A 19,999-nucleotide genomic window follows, 5' to 3' on the forward strand; every position below is an offset into this window, starting at 1 on the left:
CCATCAACCTTAGGGATTTTGTCCCAAAACTCTAATCTGTCAGATGGCACAGGATATAATTGCTTAAAAAGTTTAGAAGGAGTAAATGAATTACCCAAATTATTCCATTCCCTGGAAATTACTTCAGAAATAGCACCAGGGACAGGAAAAACTTCTGGAATAACTACAGGAGATTTAAAGACCTTATCTAAACGTTTAGATTTAGAATCAAGAGGACCAGAATCCTCAATTTCTAATGCAATTAGGACTTCTTTAACCCCTTAACGACCAAGGACGTACGCCACACGTCCTCAAAAAAAAGACAGTTAATGACCGAGGACGTGTGGCGTACGTCCTTGGTCTGGAAAGCAGCTGGAAGCGATCCTGCTCGCTTCCAGCTGCTTTCCGGTTATTGCAGTGATGCCTCGATATCGAGGCATCCTGCAATAACCCCCCTTGGCCATCCGATGCAGAGAGAGCCACTCTGTGGCCCTCTCTGCACCGGACATCGCTGGCTGGTATCGTTGGTGGGTGGGAGCAAGTCTGGGAGGCGGGTGGGCGGCCATCGATGTGCCGAGTGGACTGGAGGGGGGCGGGAGCGCGCACGGGAGCGCGCGTGTGCACGGGGGGCGGCGGGCGGGCGCGTGCATGGGGCGGGAGCGGGAGGGAACCGCTACACTACAGAAAAATAAACTTGAAAAAGTAAAAAAAATAAAAGATTTTTGAAAGCTATAAATAAACAGCTAAGAGATCTGGAAGGGGTGGGGGTTGATCTTGGGGGGGGGGGAAGCTACACTACAGAAAAGGTTTTTTTTTTTAAAAAAAAAATCACATTTTTTCACTAAACTGGGTACTGGCCGACAGCTGCCAGTACCCAAGATGGCGCCCATTAAGGCAGAGGGGGAGGGTTAGAGAGCTCTTTGGTGGGGGATCAGTGAGGCTGGGGGCTAAGGGGGGATCCTACACAGCAGCATATGTAAATATGCTAAAAAAAACACACACAAAAAGCCCAAATATAGCTTTTATTTTAGTACTGGCAGAGTTTCTGCCAGTACTTAAGATGGCGGGGACAATTGTGGGGTGGGGGAGGGAAGAGAGCTGTTTGGGAGGGATCAGGGGGTCTCATGTTTCAGGTGGGAGGCTGAGCTCTACACTAAAGCTAAAATTAACCCTGCAAGCTCCCTACAAGCTACATAATTAACCCCTTCACTGCTAGCCATAATACACGTGTGAAATGCAGCGGCATTTGGCGGCCTTCTAATTACCAAAAAGCAACGCCAAAGCCATATATGTCTGCTATTTCTGAACAAAGGGGATTCCAGAGAAGCATTTAAAACCATTTGTGCCATAATTGCACAAGCTGTTTGTAAATGATTTCAGTGAGAAACCTAAAATTGTGAAAAATGTAAAGTTTTTTTTAATTTGATCGCATTTGGCGGTGAAATGGTGGCATGAAATATACCAAAATTGGCCTAGATCAATACTTGGGGTTGTCTACTACACTACACTAAAGCTAAAATTATCCCTAAAAGCTCCCTACATGCTCCATAATTAACCCCTTCACTGCTGGGCATAATACACGTGTAGTGCGCAGTGGCATTTAGCAGTCTTCTAATTACTAAAAAGCAACGCCAAAGCCATATATGTCTGCTATTTCTGAACAAAGGGGATCCCAGAGAAGAATTTACAACAATTTAAGCCATAATTGCACAAGCTGTTTGTAAATAATTTCAGTGAGAAACCAAAAGTTTGTGAAAAAAATTGTAAAAAAGTGAACGATTTTTTGTATTTAATCGCATTTGCCGGTGAAATGGTGGCATGAAATATACCAAAATGGGCCTAGATGAATACTTTGGGATGTCTACTAAAAAAAAATATATACATGTCAATGGATATTCAGAGATTCCTGAAAGATATTAGTGTTCTAATGTAACTAGCGCTAATTTTGAAAAATAATGGTTTGGAAATAGCAAAGTGCTACTTGTATTTATGGCCCTATAACTTACAAAAAAAGCAAAGAACATGTAAACATTGGGTATTTCTAAACTCAGGACAAAATTTAGAAACTATTTAGCACGGGTGTTTTTTGGTGGTTGTAGATGTGTAACAGATTTTGGGGGTCATAGTTAGAAAAAGTGTGTTTTTTTCAATTGTTTCCTCATATTTTATATTTTTTTTTATAGTAAATTATAAGATATGATGAAAATAATGGTATCATTAGAAAGTCCTTTTAATGGCGAGAAAAACGGTATATAATATGTGTGGGTACAGTAAATGAGTAAGATGAAAATTACAGCTAAACACAAACACCGCAAAAATGTAAAAATAGCCTTGGTCCCAAACGGGCAGAAAATGGAAAAGTGCTGTGGTCATTAAGGGGTTAAGTAAAGAACGAATAAATTCTATTTTAAATAAATATGAAGATTTATCAGCATCAACCTCTGAGACAGAATCCTCTGAATCAGAAGAACCATTATCAGAATCAGAATGATGATGTTCATTTAAAAATTCATCTGAAAAATGAGAAGTTTTAAAAGACTTTTTACGTTTACTAGAAGGAGGAATAACAGACATAGCCTTCTTAATGGATTTAGAAACAAAATCTCTTATGTTATCAGGAACACTCTGAGTATTAGATGTTGATGGAACAACAACAGGTAATGTAACAGTACTAAAGGAAATATTATCTGCATTAACAAGTTTGTCATGACAATCAGTACAAACAACAGCTGGAGGAACAGACACCATAAGTTTACAGCAGATACACTTAGCTTTGGTAGCTCCAGCACCAGGCAGCGATTTTCCAGAAGTATCTTCTGACTCAGTTTCAACGTGGGACATCTTGCAATATGTAATAGAAAAAACAACATATAAAGCAAAATTGATCAAATTACTTAAATGACAGTTTCAGGAATGGGAAAAAATGCCAAAGAACAAGCTTCTAGCAACCAGAAACAATAAATAATGAGACTTAAATAATGTGGAGACAAAAGTGACGCCCATATTTTTTTAGCGCCAAAAAAGACGCCCACATTATTTGGCGCCCAAATGCTTTTGGCGCCAAAAATGACGCCACATCCGGAACGCCGACACTTTTGGCGCAAAAAAACGGCAAAAATGACGCAACTTCCGGCGACACGTATGACGCCGGAAACAGAAAAAAATTTTGCGCCAAAAAAGTCAGCGCCAAGAATGACGCAATAAAATGAAGCATTTTCAGCCCCCGCAAGCCTAACAGCCCACAGGGAAAAAGTCAAATTTTAAGGTAAGAAAAAATTGATTTAATCATATGCATTATCCCAAATATGAAACTGACTGTCTGAAATAAGGAATGTTGAACATCCTGAGTCAAGGCAAATAAATGTTTGAATACATATATTTAGAACTTTATAAAAAAGTGCCCAACCATAGCTTAGTGTGTCACAGAAAATAAGACTTACTTACCCCAGGACACTCATCTACATGTTGTAGAAAGCCAAACCAGTACTGAAACGAAAATCAGTAGAGGTAATGGTATATATAAGAGTATATCGTCGATCTGAAAAGGGAGGTAAGAGATGAATCTCTACGACCGATAACAGAGAACCTATGAAATAGACCCCGTAGAAGGAGATCATTGAATTCAAATAGGCAATACTCTCCTCACATCCCTCTGACATTCACTGCACGCTGAGAGGAAAACCGGGCTCCAACCTGCTGCGGAGCGAATATCAACGTAGAATCTAGCACAAACTTGCTTCACCACCTCCATAGGAGGCAAAGTTTGTAAAACTGATTTGTGGGTGTGGTGAGGGGTGTATTTATAGGCATTTTGAGGTTTGGGAAACTTTGCCCCTCCTGGTAGGAATGTATATCCCATACGTCACTAGCTCATGGACTCTTGCTAATTACATGAAAGAAAGTACTCCTAGGAGTAATCTAACAAGCCATGTGGAAATTAGGCCCCAAATAAAAATTTATCACACTCAGAGAAAAAACGTTTTTATTTATAAATCATGCAAACGTTTTTACACTAATATAGGTTTTAACATGAATAATATCCCTTTTGCAAGCATGATCCCAGTTGTTGTTAAATCACTGTATCAGGCTTACCTTAAATATACCAGGCACTGTCAGCATTTTCTAGACCTTATCTCTCTAGAAAAAAATATACTGAACATACCTCAAAGCAGGCAATCTGCAGACCGTCCCCCCAACTGAAGTTTTCTTTCCATACTTCAGTTATGTGTGAGAACAGCAATGGACCTTAGTTACAAAAAGCTAAGATCATCAAACCTCCAGGCAGAAGTCTTCTTCCAATTTCTGCCTGAGAGTAAAAACAGTACAACGCCGGTACCGTTTAAAAATAAACTTTTGATTGAAGGTAAAAACTACACTAAGTCACCACATCTCTCTTGATACTTCCTTTCTTGTTGAGAGCTGCAAGAGAATAACTGGGGGTGGCAGTTAGGGGAGGAGCTATATAGACAGCTCTGCTGTGGGTGTCCTCTTGCAGCTTCCTGTTGGGAAGGAGAATATCCCACAAGTAATGGATGAACCCATGGACTGGATACACCTTTACAAGAGAAAGCTTGGATTTTTTGATTATCCATCAGTATTTACTATACAACAGAGGATAACTCAGGGGTAACTGATTATACAGCAATAGCTATTGAGGTTTAATATAGTCTAAGAAATATGTATAACACAGATATTCACCAAATGTGTCTACATACACAGCCTATAAATGTGATAATACCTCCATCTATATCAACATACATTGATTACCCCTCGGATGTATAATTAGGTTACATACATTATAATCTAGCCCTGTAGCCCCATTGTAAAACAATTAAAAGCAAAAATACTTTTAAATAACTAGGGTAGACTATCACTATTAGGAGTAACCCATATATAATAACCCCTGGGCAGTTCACAGATGTGAATAATATTCACCTCATCAATCCCTGACTAGTGCACAATGTTTAGAAGCTGTCTACACTTTGGGTCTTGGAGAGATGATTCCCTGATTTTTATAGTTTTCTGATGCCTACATATTAGCAGAGTTCGGCTGATATATTTGTATTACCTTACTGAATAGTTGTGAAGTGCTACTTGTTATTAGTTGCATATCTTGCATTGTTATGTCCTGTGATAGTGATTATTAGCCGTTTACAACACCCATCATACTACAAGAATGCTTCTGCATTCAGCAAATTATGAATGGTAATATAAGTACTATTAATGTGGTATTTAATTACTTTAAATAGGGGGTCCATTAGATACTGATTGCCCATGCCCCCCCCCCCCCCCCGTAGACCTTAAACTGTCTCCTACTCCCTTCATAGTATAGCTGACAGTGTATCTTATCTGTTAAATCCTGGTAACCAGTTGGCACATTATACAATCTCAATATATTTGTCTCATATTTTATCTACTATATCAATCAGTTAAACATTTATACTTCAAAATATTTCAATGGCCAAGAGCGGCCAAGAGCGGCCATTAGCTTCAATAGGTCCAAGAGATGCCGACTCAGTAGTTGCCTTAACTTTAGAATCTATATAAAAAAAATGAGGTTTCATTTTTATTTGTCCAAGCCGGTCACTGGTATTTTAGAGATATATTACCGTCTAGGATATCTTAGGCCAAACAGAGTGTAAATAAATACTTTACTTTTGCTCTCCTTAAAACTAGTAAATAGTATACATCAATCTGGATACTTCATATATATATATAATTTTCTTCTGTTAAGTGTGATCAGTCCACGGGTCATCATTACTTCTGGGATATTACTCCTCCCCAACAGGAAGTGCAAGAGGATTCACCCAGCAGAGCTGCATATAGCTCCTCCCCTCTACGTCACTCCCAGTCATTCTCTTGCACCCAACGACTAGATAGGATGTGTGAGAGGACTATGGTGATTATACTTAGTTTTATATCTTCAATCAAAAGTTTGTTATTTTAAAATAGCACCGGAGTGTGTTATTACCTCTCTGGCAGAGTTTGAAGAAGAATCTACCAGAGTTTTGCTATGATTTTAGCCGGAGTAGTTAAGATCATATTGCTGTTCTCGGCCATCTGAGGAGTGAGGTAAACTTCAGATCAGGGGACAGCGGGCAGATGAATCTGCATAGAGGTATGTAGCAGTTTTTATTTTCTGACAATGGAATTGATGAGAAAATCCTGCCATACCGATATAATGTCATGTATGTATACTTTACACTTCAGTATTCTGGGGAATGGTACTTCACTAGAATTACACTGTAAGAAATACATAAAGCTGTTTAATAACTAGAGATTATGTTTAACGTTTTTGCTGGAATGTAAAATCGTTTTCATTTGCTGAGGTACTGTGTGAATAAATGTTTGGGCACTATTTTTCCACTTGGCAGTTGCTTAATCTGTTTTTCTGACAGTTTCTGTTCTCCCTCACTGCTGTGTGTGAGGGGGAGGGGCCGTTTTTTGGCGCTTTTACTATGCATCAAATATTTCAGTCAGCAACTCATTGTATTCCCTGCATGATCCGGTTCATCTCTACAGAGCTCAGGGGTCTTCAAAACTTATTTTGAGGGAGGTAATTTCTCTCAGCAGAGCTGTGAGAATTATAGTTTGACTGAGATAAAAAACGTTTATTCTGTAATTTGTTTCCTGCTTTCAGAATTTGTTATCTTTGCTAATGGGATTAAACCTTTGCTAAAGTTGTGTTGTTTACAAGGATTGAGGCTATAACTGTTTCAATTTATTAATTTTCAACTGTCATAGATCTTCTGTGCTTCTTAAAGGCACAGTACGTTTTAATATTATTCTAATTGAATTGTATTTCCAAGTTGCAAGTTTATTTGCTAGTGTGTTAAACATGTCTGATTCAGAGGATGATACCTGTGTCATTTGTTGCAATGCCAAAGTGGAGCCCAATAGAAATTTATGTACTAACTGTATTGATGCTACTTTAAATAAAAGTCAATCTGTACAAATTGAACAAATTTCACCAAACAACGAGGGGAGAGTTATGCCGACTAACTCGCCTCACGTGTCAGTACCTACATCTCCCGCTCAGAGGGAGGTGCGTGATATTGTAGCGCCGAGTACATCTGGGCGGCCATTACAAATCACATTACAGGATATGGCTACTGTTATGACTGAGGTTTTGGCTAAATTACCAGAACTAAGAGGTAAGCGTGATCACTCTGGGGTGAGAACAGAGTGCGCTGATAATATTAGGGCCATGTCAGACACTGCGTCACAGGTGGCAGAACATGAGGACGGAGAACTTCATTCTGTGGGTGACGGTTCTGATCCAAACAGACTGGATTCAGATATTTCAAATTTTAAATTTAAACTGGAAAACCTCCGTGTATTACTAGGGGAGGTGTTAGCGGCTCTGAATGATTGTAACACAGTTGCAATACCAGAGAAAATGTGTAGGTTGGATAAATATTTTGCGGTACCGACGAGTACTGAGGTTTTTCCTATACCTAAGAGACTTACTGAAATTGTTACTAAGGAGTGGGATAGACCCGGTGTGCCGTTCTCACCCCCTCCGATATTTAGAAAAATGTTTCCAATAGACGCCACCACAAGGGACTTATGGCAAACGGTCCCTAAGGTGGAGGGAGCAGTTTCTACCTTAGCTAAGCGTACCACTATCCCGGTGGAGGATAGCTGTGCTTTTTCAGATCCAATGGATAAAAAGTTAGAGGGTTACCTTAAGAAAATGTTTGTTCAACAAGGTTTTATATTGCAACCCCTTGCATGCATTGCGCCGATCACGGCTGCAGCGGCATTCTGGATTGAGTCTCTGGAAGAGAACATTGGTTCAGCTACTCTGGACGACATTACGGACAGGCTTAGAGTCCTTAAACTAGCTAATTCATTCATTTCGGAGGCCGTAGTACATCTTACTAAACTTACGGCGAAGAATTCAGGATTCGCCATTCAGGCACGCAGGGCGCTGTGGCTAAAATCCTGGTCAGCTGATGTTACTTCTAAGTCTAAATTGCTTAATATACCTTTCAAAGGGCAGACCTTATTCGGGCCCGGGTTGAAAGAGATTATCGCTGACATTACAGGAGGTAAAGGCCATGCCCTGCCTCAGGACAAAGCCAAAGCCAAGACTAGACCGTCAAATTTTCGTTCCTTTCGTAATTTCAAAGCAGGAGCAGCATCAACTTCCTCTGCACCAAAACAGGAAGGAGCTGTTGCTCGCTACAGACAAGGCTGGAAACCTAACCAGTCCTGGAACAAGGGCAAGCAGACTAGGAAACCTGCTGCTGCCCCTAAAACAGCATGAATTGAGGGCCCCCGATCCGGGATCGGATCTAGTGGGGGGCAGACTTTCTCTCTTCGCCCAGGCTTGGGCAAGAGATGTTCAGGATCCCTGGGCGCTAGAGATAATATCTCAGGGATACCTTCTGGACTTCAAATACTCTCCTCCAAGAGAGATTTCATCTGTCAAGATTGTCAACAATCCAGACAAAGAAAGAGGCGTTTCTACGCTGCGTACAAGAGCTCTTGTTAATGGGAGTAATCCATCCAGTTCCACGATCGGAACAGGGACAGGGGTTTTACTCAAATCTGTTTGTGGTTCCCAAAAAAGAGGGAACTTTCAGACCAATCCTGGACTTAAAGATCCTAAACAAATTCCTAAGAGTTCCATCGTTCAAGATGGAGACTATTCGGACAATTTTACCTATGATCCAAGAGGGTCAATACATGACCACTGTAGATTTAAAAGATGCTTACCTTCACATACCGATTCACAAAGATCATTATCGGTACCTAAGGTTTGCCTTCCTAGACAGGCATTACCAGTTTGTGGCTCTTCCATTCGGATTGTTTACAGCTCCAAGAATCTTCACAAAGGTTCTGGGTGCTCTTCTGGCTGTACTAAGACCGCGGGGAATCTCGGTAGCTCCATACCTAGACGACATTCTGATACAAGCTTCAAGCTTTCAAACTGCCAAGTCTCATACAGAGTTAGTGCTGGCATTTCTAAGGTCACATGGATGGAAGGTGAACGAAAAGAAAAGTTCACTCGTTCCACTCACAAGAGTTCCCTTCCTGGGGACTCTTATAGATTCTGTAGAAATGAAGATTTACCTGACAGAGGACAGGCTAACAAGACTTCAAAGTGCTTGCCGCACCCTTCATTCCATTCAACACCCGTCAGTGGCTCAATGCATGGAGGTAATCGGCTTAATGGTAGCGGCAATGGACATAGTACCCTTTGCACGCTTACACCTCAGACCACTGCAACTGTGCATGCTAAGTCAGTGGAATGGGGATTACTCAGACTTGTCCCCTTCTCTGAATCTGGATCAAGAGACCAGAAATTCTCTTCTATGGTGGCTTTCTCGGCCACATCTGTCCAGGGGGATTCCATTCAGCAGACCAGACTGGACAATTGTAACAACAGACGCCAGCCTTCTAGGTTGGGGTGCCGTCTGGAATTCTCTGAAGGCTCAGGGACAATGGAGTCAGGAGGAGAGTCTCCTGCCAATAAACATTCTGGAATTGAGAGCAGTTCTCAATGCCCTCCTGGCTTGGCCCCAGTTGACAACTCGGGGGTTCATCAGGTTTCAGTCGGACAACATCACGACTGTAGCTTACATCAACCATCAGGGAGGGACAAGAAGCTCCCTAGCTATGATGGAAGTATCAAAGATAATTTGCTGGGCAGAGTCTCACTCTTGCCACCTGTCAGCAATCCACATCCCGGGAGTGGAGAACTGGGAGGCGGATTTCTTAAGTCGTCAGACTTTTCATCCGGGGGAGTGGGAACTTCATCCGGAGGTCTTTGCCCAAATACTTCGACGTTGGGGCAAACCAGAGATAGATCTCATGGCGTCTCGACAGAACGCCAAGCTTCCTCGTTACGGGTCCAGATCCAGGGATCCAGGAGCAGTCCTGATAGATGCTCTGACAGCACCTTGGGACTTCAGGATGGCTTACGTGTTTCCACCCTTCCCGTTGCTTCCTCGATTGATTGCCAGAATCAAACAAGAGAGAGCATCAGTGATTCTAGAGAGAAAAAGAAGATCGAAAGATCCCCAGAGGTGCGCTGGTGCTTGGATAGAGCTGGTATCGATTGCTCGAAGAAATTCACAAACTAGGGGCTGCACTCTCAGCAGTAATCCATAGGAGTACCCAGCTGTAGATAAGAAGACAAGAGAGGCGCCAAACATAAAACAATATCGTCTGAACCATGGGCCAATAGCCCCCCCCTGTGTGCAGGATATACTCACAAAGGCTGCGGCACACGTACTGTGCCTGTTGAAGCGGATCGGGACTGTTCAGAGTCGCCCGACGGACACACAGAAGCCAGTACACGTGACCCCTGTAACCAATAGCAGGCCAATTCACCTGTCAGGTCCGGATCAACGGTCACTCGCTGGAAATAGGTGGTTGCGGTCTCAACCAGGAGAGACACCGGTGTTAGATATGGATTGCACCAGGGCAATAAGTGACAGGTAGCAAGGTGACTCAAATAAAAAGGTTTTATTTAAGATAAAAACAATCACAGCAACGCGTTTCTCAGCAAAATTGCCGTTTCATCAGGCTGTCCTGATGAAACGGCAATTTTGCTGAGAAACGCGTTGCTGTGATTGTTTTTATCTTAAATAAAACCTTTTTATTTGAGTCACCTTGCTACCTGTCACTTATTGCCCTGGTGCAATCCATATCTAACACCAGTGTCTCTCCTGGTTGAGACCGCAACCACCTATTTCCAGCGAGTGACCGTTGATCCGGACCTGACAGGTGAATTGGCCTGCTATTGGTTACAGGGGTCACGTGTACCGGCTTCTCTGTGTGTCCGTCGGGCGACTCTGAACAGTCCCGATCCGCTTCAACAGGCACAGTACGTGTGCCGCAGCCTTTGTGAGTATATCCTGCACACAGGGGGGGGCTATTGGCCCATGGTTCAGACGATATTGTTTTATGTTTGGCGCCTCTCTTGTCTTCTTATCATCAGTGATTCTAATAGCACCTGCGTGGCCACGCAGGACTTGGTATGCAGACCTGGTGGACATGTCATCCTGTCCACCTTGGTCTCTACCTCTGAAACAGGACCTTCTGATACAGGGTCCCTTCAAACATCAAAATCTAACTTCTCTGAAGCTGACTGCTTGGAAATTGAACGCTTGATTTTATCAAGACGTGGATTTTCTGAGTCAGTTATTGATACCTTAATACAGGCTAGGAAACCTGTTACCAGAAAGATTTACCATAAGATATGGCGTAAATACCTATATTGGTGTGAATCCAAAGGTTACTCTTGGAGTAAGGTTAGGATTCCTAGGATATTGTCTTTTCTACAAGAAGGTTTAGAAAAGGGTTTATCTGCTAGTTCATTAAAGGGACAGATCTCAGCTCTGTCCATTCTTTTACACAAACGTCTGTCAGAAGTTCCTGACGTCCAGGCTTTTTGTCAGGCTTTGGCCAGAATTAAGCCTGTGTTTAAAACTGTTGCTCCACCATGGAGTTTAAACCTTGTTCTTAATGTTTTACAGGGCGTTCCGTTTGAACCCCTTCATTCCATTGATATAAAGTTGTTATCTTGGAAAGTTCTATTTTTAATGGCTATTTCCTCGGCTCGAAGAGTCTCTGAATTATCAGCCTTACATTGTGATTCTCCTTATTTGATTTTTCATTCGGATAAGGTAGTCCTGCGTACTAAACCTGGGTTCTTACCTAAGGTAGTTACTAACAGGAATATCAATCAAGAGATTGTTGTTCCTTCTTTATGCCCAAATCCTTCTTCAAAGAAAGAACGTCTACTGCACAACCTGGATGTAGTCCGTGCTCTAAAATTTTACTTACAGGCAACTAAGGAATTTCGACAAACGTCTTCTCTGTTTGTCATTTACTCTGGGCAGAGGAGAGGTCAAAAAGCTTCCGCTACCTCTCTTTCTTTTTGGCTTCGTAGCATAATTCGTTTAGCTTATGAGACTGCTGGACAGCAGCCTCCTGAAAGAATTACAGCTCATTCTACTAGAGCTGTGGCTTCCACTTGGGCCTTCAAGAATGAGGCCTCTGTTGAACAGATTTGCAAGGCTGCAACTTGGTCTTCGCTTCATACTTTTTCCAAATTTTACAAATTTGACACTTTTGCTTCATCGGAGGCTATTTTTGGGAGAAAGGTTCTTCAGGCAGTGGTTCCTTCTGTATAAAGAGCCTGCCTATCCCTCCCGTCATCCGTGTACTTTTGCTTTGGTATTGGTATCCCAGAAGTAATGATGACCCGTGGACTGATCACACTTAACAGAAGAAAACATAATTTATGCTTACCTGATAAATTCCTTTCTTCTGTAGTGTGATCAGTCCACGGCCCGCCCTGTTTTTAAGGCAGGTAAATATTTTTTAATTTATACTTCAGTCACCACTTCACCCTTGGCTTTTCCTTTCTCGTTGGTCCTTGGTCGAATGACTGGGAGTGACGTAGAGGGGAGGAGCTATATGCAGCTCTGCTGGGTGAATCCTCTTGCACTTCCTGTTGGGGAGGAGTAATATCCCAGAAGTAATGATGACCCGTGGACTGATCACACTACAGAAGAAAGGAATTTATCAGGTAAGCATAAATTATGTTATTTTCTTGTTTATTGTAGATCATATTTTGCTATTAAGCCTTGTTTTCTGAACAGTAATACTTTAGCCAGAGAATAATCTGCTATGCTAATTCAGATACAGAACACAATTTTAATCATCTTTCCAATTTACTTCTATTATATAATTTGCTTCTCTCTCTTGGTACCCTTTGCTGAAGAAACAACAATGCACACAAGTCACGAATACCATGAGGCATATATATATGCAGCCACCAATCAGCAGCTACTGAGCCTACCTAGGTATTCTTTTCAACAAAGGATACCAAGTAAACCAAACAGATAGTAGTACATTTGAAAGTTGTTAATAATTCTAAAATAAGTATGCTTTCTGTAAAATGACCTTAAACACAACTTGCTTGTGTGTAAAATGTATTCTTGCCCTACACTCCCTATTGTAACCTTCAAGTACTGCAAATCAGATAGCTGTTTTGGGCAATTTGTAGATTTTGCTTTTTGGGTCAAAGCGCAATTTTTACATAAAAGCAAGGGGAGTTTAATGGCCCTTTAAGGTCTATGACCATCTCATTTAACACTCACCTTTTCTTATAAGTCTTCTCATATGTTGAGTGAGTAATTTCATCATCATCTTCTGGCTCTTCCGGTACACTGCAGTCTCTATAGGAAAACAGATATTTAAATGAGAAAAGGCAAGAACTATAAAAATGAAAAAGACTTGAGAGGGATATTGTAGTTGGTTTTACCTGAATTGTGGATCTGCATTCATTCCACAGTACCATTTAACAGGGAGCTTTCCCAGTCCATCTGGAAGCTTTCTCCACTTCAGACAGCTATCACATTGCACCCAGACCTGATCAGGGTTTTTTCTATGTAGAAAAAGGTTTAAATTTACTTTTATTTATTTTGTAATTAAGTTTTGTACAATTTGTATAAGGACTAACTCGTAAATGTATATCCCATCCAGTAATCCTTATAATTGTGAAGATTAGATGGACAAAAAAAAAAAAAAAAAAGATGCAGAGGTTACTTATATATATATATATACACACACACACACACACATACATACATACAAACATACATACTATACATATAGTAGACCAAGCAGATTCAAACTGTGTATATAAGATTTGGATGTGGAAACAAATAAAAAGTATATTTGTAGTAAAATTTTAAAAAACAAGGTTGACAGAATATTTTTTTTTCTTCTAAACACTAGTCAAAAGAATGGGCTACCCTCATAAATAAGGGTCTTTGGTTACAGATAGAAAAACAGAATTTATGCTTACCTGATAAATTACTTTCTCCAACGGTGTGTCCGGTCCACGCGTCATCCTTACTTGTGGGATATTCTCTTCCCCAACAGGAAATGGCAAAGAGTCCCAGCAAAGCTGGCCATATAGTCCCTCCTAGGCTCCGCCCACCCCAGTCATTCGACCGACGGACAGGAGGAAATATATATAGGAGAAACCATATGGTACCGTGGTGACTGTAGTTAGAGAAAATAATTCATCAGACCTGATTAAAAAACCAGGGCGGGCCGTGGACCGGACACACCGTTGGAGAAAGTAATTTATCAGGTAAGCATAAATTCTGTTTTCTCCAACATTGGTGTGTCCGGTCCACGGCGTCATCCTTACTTGTGGGAACCAATACCAAAGCTTTAGGACACGGATGAAGGGAGGGAGCAAATCAGGTTACCTAAACGGAAGGCACGACAGCTTGCAAAACCTTTCTCCCAAAAATAGCCTCCGAAGAAGCAAAAGTATCAAATTTGTAAAATTTGGCAAAAGTGTGCAGTGAAGACCAAGTCGCTGCCTTACATATCTGGTCAACAGAAGCCTCGTTCTTGAAGGCCCATGTGGAAGCCACAGCCCTAGTGGAGTGAGCTGTGATTCTTTCAGGAGGCTGCCGTCCGGCAGTCTCATAAGCCAATCGGATGATGCTTTTAAGCCAAAAGGAAAGAGAGGTAGAAGTCGCTTTTTGACCTCTCCTTTTACCAGAATAAACAACAAACAAGGAAGATGTTTGTCTGAAATCTTTTGTAGCCTCTAAATAGAATTTTAGAGCACGGACTACGTCCAAATTGTGTAACAAACGTTCCTTCTTTGAAACTGGATTCGGACACAAAGAAGGTACAACTATCTCCTGGTTAATATTTTTGTTAGAAACAACCTTAGGAAGAAAACCAGGCTTAGTACGCAAAACCACCTTATCTGCATGAAACACCAGATAGGGCGGAGAACACTGCAGAGCAGATAACTCTGAAACTCTTCTAGCAGAAGAAATTGCAACCAAAAACAAAACTTTCCAATATAGTAAATTAATATCTATGGAATGTAAAGGTTCAAACGGAACCCCTTGAATAACTGAAAGAACTAGGATTTAGACTCCAGGGAGGAGTCAAAGGTCTGTAAACAGGCTTGATCCTAACCAGAGCCTGAACAAATGCTTGAACATCTGGCACAGCTGCCAGTCTTTTGTGTAGTAAGACAGATAAAGCAGAGATCTGTCCCTTTAGAGAACTTGCAGATAATCCTTTCTCCAAACCTTCTTGTAGAAAGGAGAGAATCTTAGGAATTTTTATCTTATTCCATGGGAATCCTTTGGATTCACACCAACAGATATATCTTTTCCATATTTTATGGTAAATCTTTCTAGTTACCGGTTTTCTGGCCTGAACCAGAGTATCTATCACAGAATCTGAAAACCCACGCTTCAATAGAATCAAGCGTTCAATCTCCAAGCCGTCAGCTGGAGGGAGACCAGATTTGGATGTTCGAATGGACCCTGAACAAGAAGGTCCTGTCTCAAAGGTAGCTTCCATGGTGGAGCCGATGACATATTCACCAGGTCTGCATACCAAGTCCTGCGTGGCCACGCAGGAGCTATCAAGATCACCGAGGCCCTCTCCTGATTGATCCTGGCTACCAGCCTGGGAATGAGAGGAAACGGTGGAAATACATAAGCTAGGTTGAAGGTCCAAGGTGCTACTAGTGCATCTACTAGAGTCGCCTTGGGATCCCTGGATCTGGACCCGTAGCAAGGAACCTTGAAGTTCTGACGAGACACCATCAGATCCATGTCTGGAATGCCCCATAATTGAGTTATTTGGGCAAAGATCTCCGGATGGAGTTCCCATTCCCCCGGATGGAATGTCTGACGACTCAGAAAATCCACCTCCCAGTTTTCCACACCTGGGATGTGCATCGCAGACAGGTGGCAGGAGTGATCCTCCGCCCATTGAATTATTTTGGTCACTTCTTTCATCGCCAGGGAACTCCTTGTTCCCCCCTGATGATTGATATACGCAACGGTCGTCATGTTGTCTGATTGGAACCTTATGAATCTGGCCTTTGCTAGCTCAGGCCAAGCCCTGAGAGCATTGAATATCGCTCTCAGTTCCAGAATGTTTATCGGGAGAAGAGACTCTTCCCGAGACCATAGACCCTGAGCTTTTAGGGATTCCCAGACCGCGCCCCAGCCCACTAGACTGGCGTCGGTCGTGACAATGACCCACTCTGGTCTGCGGAAGCTCATTCCCTGGGACAGATGGTCCAGGGTCAGCCACCAACGGAGTGAATCTCTGGTCTTCTGATCTACTCGAATCATTGGAGACAAGTCTGTATAGTCCCCATTCCACTGTTTGAGCATGCACAGTTGTAATGGTCTTAGATGAATTCGTGCAAAAGGAACTATGTCCATTGCTGCAACCATCAACCCTACTACTTCCATGCACTGCGCTATGGAAGGACGAGGAACAGAATGAAGCACTTGACAAGAGCTTAGAAGTTTTGATTTTCTGACCTCTGTCAGAAAATCCTCATTTCTAAGGAATCTATTATTGTTCCCAAGAAGGGAACTCTTGTCGACGGAGACAGAGAACTTTTTTCTATGTTCACCTTCCATCCGTGTGATCTGAGAAAGGCTAGAACGATGTCTGTATGAGCCTTTGCTTTTGACAGGGACGACGCTTGTATTAGAATGTCGTCCAAGTAAGGTACTACTGCAATGCCCCTCGGTCTTAGAACCGCTAGAAGGGACCCTAGCACCTTTGTGAAAATCCTTGGAGCAGTCGCTAACCCGAATGGGAGGGCCACAAACTGGTAATGCTTGTCCAGAAAAGCTGATGTTCTTTGTGGATAGGAATATGTAGGTACGCATCCTTTAGATCCACGGTAGTCATAAATTGACTTTCCTGGATAGTGGGTAGAATCGTTCGAATGGTTTCCATCTTGAACGATGGTACCCTGAGAAATTTGTTTAGGATCTTCAAATCCAAAATTGGTCTGAAAGTTCCCTCTTTTTTGGTAACTACGAACAGATTGGAATAAAATCCCATTCCTTGTTCCTTTATTGGAACTGGGTGTATCACTCCCATCTTTAACAGGTCTTCTACACAATGTAAGAATGCCTGTCTCTTTATTTGGTTTGAGGATAAGTGAGACATGTGGAACCTTCCCCTTGGGGGTAGTTCCTTGAATTCCAGGAGATAACCTTGAGAAACTATTTCTAGCGCCCAGGGATCCTGAACATCTCTTGCCCAAGCCTGAGCAAAGAGAGAGAGTCTGCCCCCCACTAGATCCGGTCCCGGATCGGGGGCTACTCCTTCATGCTGTTTTGTTAGCAGCGGCAGGCTTCTTGGCCTGCTTACCCTTGTTCCAGCCTTGCATCGGTTTCCAGGCTGGTTTGGGTTGTGAGGCATTACCCTCTTGCTTAGAGGATGCAGAATTAGAGGCCGGTCCGTTCCTGAAATTTCGAAAGGAACGAAAATTAGACTTATTTTTAGCCTTGAAAGACCTATCTTGTGGAAGGGCGTGGCCCTTTCCCCCAGTGATGTCTGAAATAATCTCTTTCAATTCTGGTCCAAATAGAGTTTTACCTTTGAAAGGGATGTTAAGCAATTTTGTCTTGGATGACACATCCGCTGACCAAGACTTTAGCCAAAGCGCTCTGCGCGCCACAATAGCAAACCCTGAATTTTTCGCCGCTAATCTAGCTAATTGCAAAGCGGCATCTAAAATAAAAGAGTTAGCCAATTTAAGTGCGTGAACTCTGTCCATAACCTCCTCATATGGAGTCTCTCTACTGAGCGACTTTTCTAGTTCCTCGAACCAGAACCACGCTGCTGTAGTGACAGGAACAATGCACGAAATTGGTTGTAGAAGGTAACCTTGCTGTACAAAAATCTTTTTAAGCAAACCTTCCAATTTTTTATCCATAGATCTTTGAAAGCACAACTATCTTCGATAGGAATAGTAGTGCGTTTGTTTAGAGTAGAAACTGCCCCCTCGACCTTAGGGACTGTCTGCCATAAGTCCTTTCTAGGGTCGACCATAGGAAATAATTTCTTAAATATAGGGGGGGGGAACAAAAGGTATGCCGGGCTTTTCCCACTCCTTATTTACTATGTCCGCCACCCGCTTGGGTATAGGAAAAGCGTCGGGGTGCACCGAAACCTCTAGGAACTTGTCCATCTTGCATAATTTCTCTGGAATGACCAAGTTGTCACAATCATCCAGAGTAGATAACACCTCCTTAAGCAGTGCGCGGAGATGTTCTAATTTAAATTTAAATGTCACAACATCAGGTTCAGCTTGTTGAGAAATTTTTCCTGAATCTGAAATTTCTCCATCTGACAAAACCTCCCTCATGGCCACTTCAGATTGGTGTGAGGGTATGACAGAACAATTATCATCAGCGCCCTCCTGCTCTTCAGTGTTTAAAACAGAGCAATCGCGCTTTCTCTGATAAGTAGGCATTTTGGATAAAATATTTGCTATGGAGTTGTCCATTACAGCCGTTAATTGTTGCATGGTAATAAGCATTGGCGCACTAGATGTACTAGGGGCCTCCTGCGTGGGCAAAACTGGTGTAGACGCAGTAGGAGATGATGTAGTATCATGTTTACTCCCCTCATCTGAGGAATCATCTTGGGCAATTTCATTATCTGTGGCAGTACTGTCCTTACTTTGTTTGGACGCTATGGCACAATTATCACATAAATTTAAATGGGGAGACACATTGGCTTTCATACATATAGAACATATATTATCTGAAGGTACAGACATGTTAAACAGGCTTAAACTTGTCAACAAAGCACAAAAAACGTTTTAAAACAAAACCGTTACTGTCTCTTTAAATTTTAAACAGAAAAAAAAAACTCTTAACCATCTCCGTGGAGATGTTGCCTGTGCAACGGCAAAGAGAATGACTGGGGTGGGCGGAGCCTAGGAGCGACTATATGGCCAGCTTTGCTGGGACTCTTTGCCATTTCCTGTTGGGGAAGAGAATATCCCACAAGTAAGGATGACGCCGTGGACCGGACACACCAATGTTGGAGAAACTGATGTTCATGTACGGGCTCCCATGAGCCTCTTCTCAAATAAATGGAAATGTATTCACACTAAGTGATCACTATTACCACAGTGATCACCTGGCTATTAAAACCTATATAGGGGCTTTAAAACCCCCTCATTAAAATAATAGTAATATGAAAGGTGAAAAACGTTTGTTTTTTCTACAAGCATCGTCCAGTGTTTGCACTGCTTGGATAAATGTCACTTTTTATTCATTTTCAGAACGATCACTTCACTTGAAACAAGATAATTATATGCTGTGTATGTCTATAGCTCTGACTTGGCTAAATGTCACTTCAAGTTTCTAGCATATCCAGTTCCAGAGCACTAAATCTGTTGAAGTGGCCCCCATGGGAGAAGAACCCTTGGATAGTGGCCCCCCGGATACAATGAGTTCGATACTGCTGCTCTACAGACAGCCCCCTTATCTCAGGGCCATTTATTTATTATCTATGGACTTGTATTTAAAGGGACAGTCAACACCAGAATTTTTGTTTAAAAAGATAGATAATCCCCGTATTACCTATTCCCCAGTTTTGCATAACCAACACAGTTAAAATAATATACTTTTTACCTCTGTGATTACCTTGTATCTAAGCATCTGCAGACTACCCTTAGTTCAGTTCTTTTGACAAACTTGCATTTTAGCCAATCAGTGCTCACTCCTCAGTAAATACACGTGCATGAGCTCAGTATTATCTATATGAAACACATGAACTAATGCATTAATATTAGAGGCGGCCTTCAAGGTCTAAGAAATTAGCATATGAACCTTTAGCTTTCAACTAAGAATACAAAGAGCACAAAGCAAAATGTGTTATAAAAGTAAATTGGAAAGTTGTTTAAAATTACATGCCCTATTTAAATAATGAAAGTTTTTTTTGGACTTAACTGTCCCTTTAAGCCTATTAGTGCTGGTTCCTGCATAACTCCACGTGAGTGAGCACAATGTTATCTATATGGCACACATGAACTAGCCCTATGAAAAACTAATAAAAATACATGTGATAAGAATGCTATCTGCAGAGGCTTAGAAACGAGCAGAAATGTAGAGGTTTAAACGTTATAAAGTATATTAATATAACAATTTTGGTTGTGCAAAGCTGGGAAATGGGC

The 19,999-nt window shown here is 41.8% G+C and overlaps 1 protein-coding gene across 1 annotated transcript in view; it reads right to left on the minus strand.

The window, feature by feature from the left end:
• MORC3 (MORC family CW-type zinc finger 3) overlaps nucleotides 1–19,999 on the minus strand; it is a 340,436-nt gene that overhangs the window by 116,090 nt on the left and 204,347 nt on the right. The window contains exons 11-12 of the mRNA XM_053705944.1: nucleotides 13,268–13,390; nucleotides 13,104–13,181 (exon numbers count right to left, since the gene is read on the minus strand). Coding sequence (XP_053561919.1) covers nucleotides 13,104–13,181; nucleotides 13,268–13,390 — 201 coding nt within the window. The remainder of the gene's footprint in view (nucleotides 1–13,103; nucleotides 13,182–13,267; nucleotides 13,391–19,999) is intronic.

Source organism: Bombina bombina, chromosome 3 (genome assembly GCF_027579735.1).
Source record: "Bombina bombina isolate aBomBom1 chromosome 3, aBomBom1.pri, whole genome shotgun sequence".
Lineage (NCBI taxonomy): Eukaryota > Metazoa > Chordata > Amphibia > Anura > Bombinatoridae > Bombina > Bombina bombina.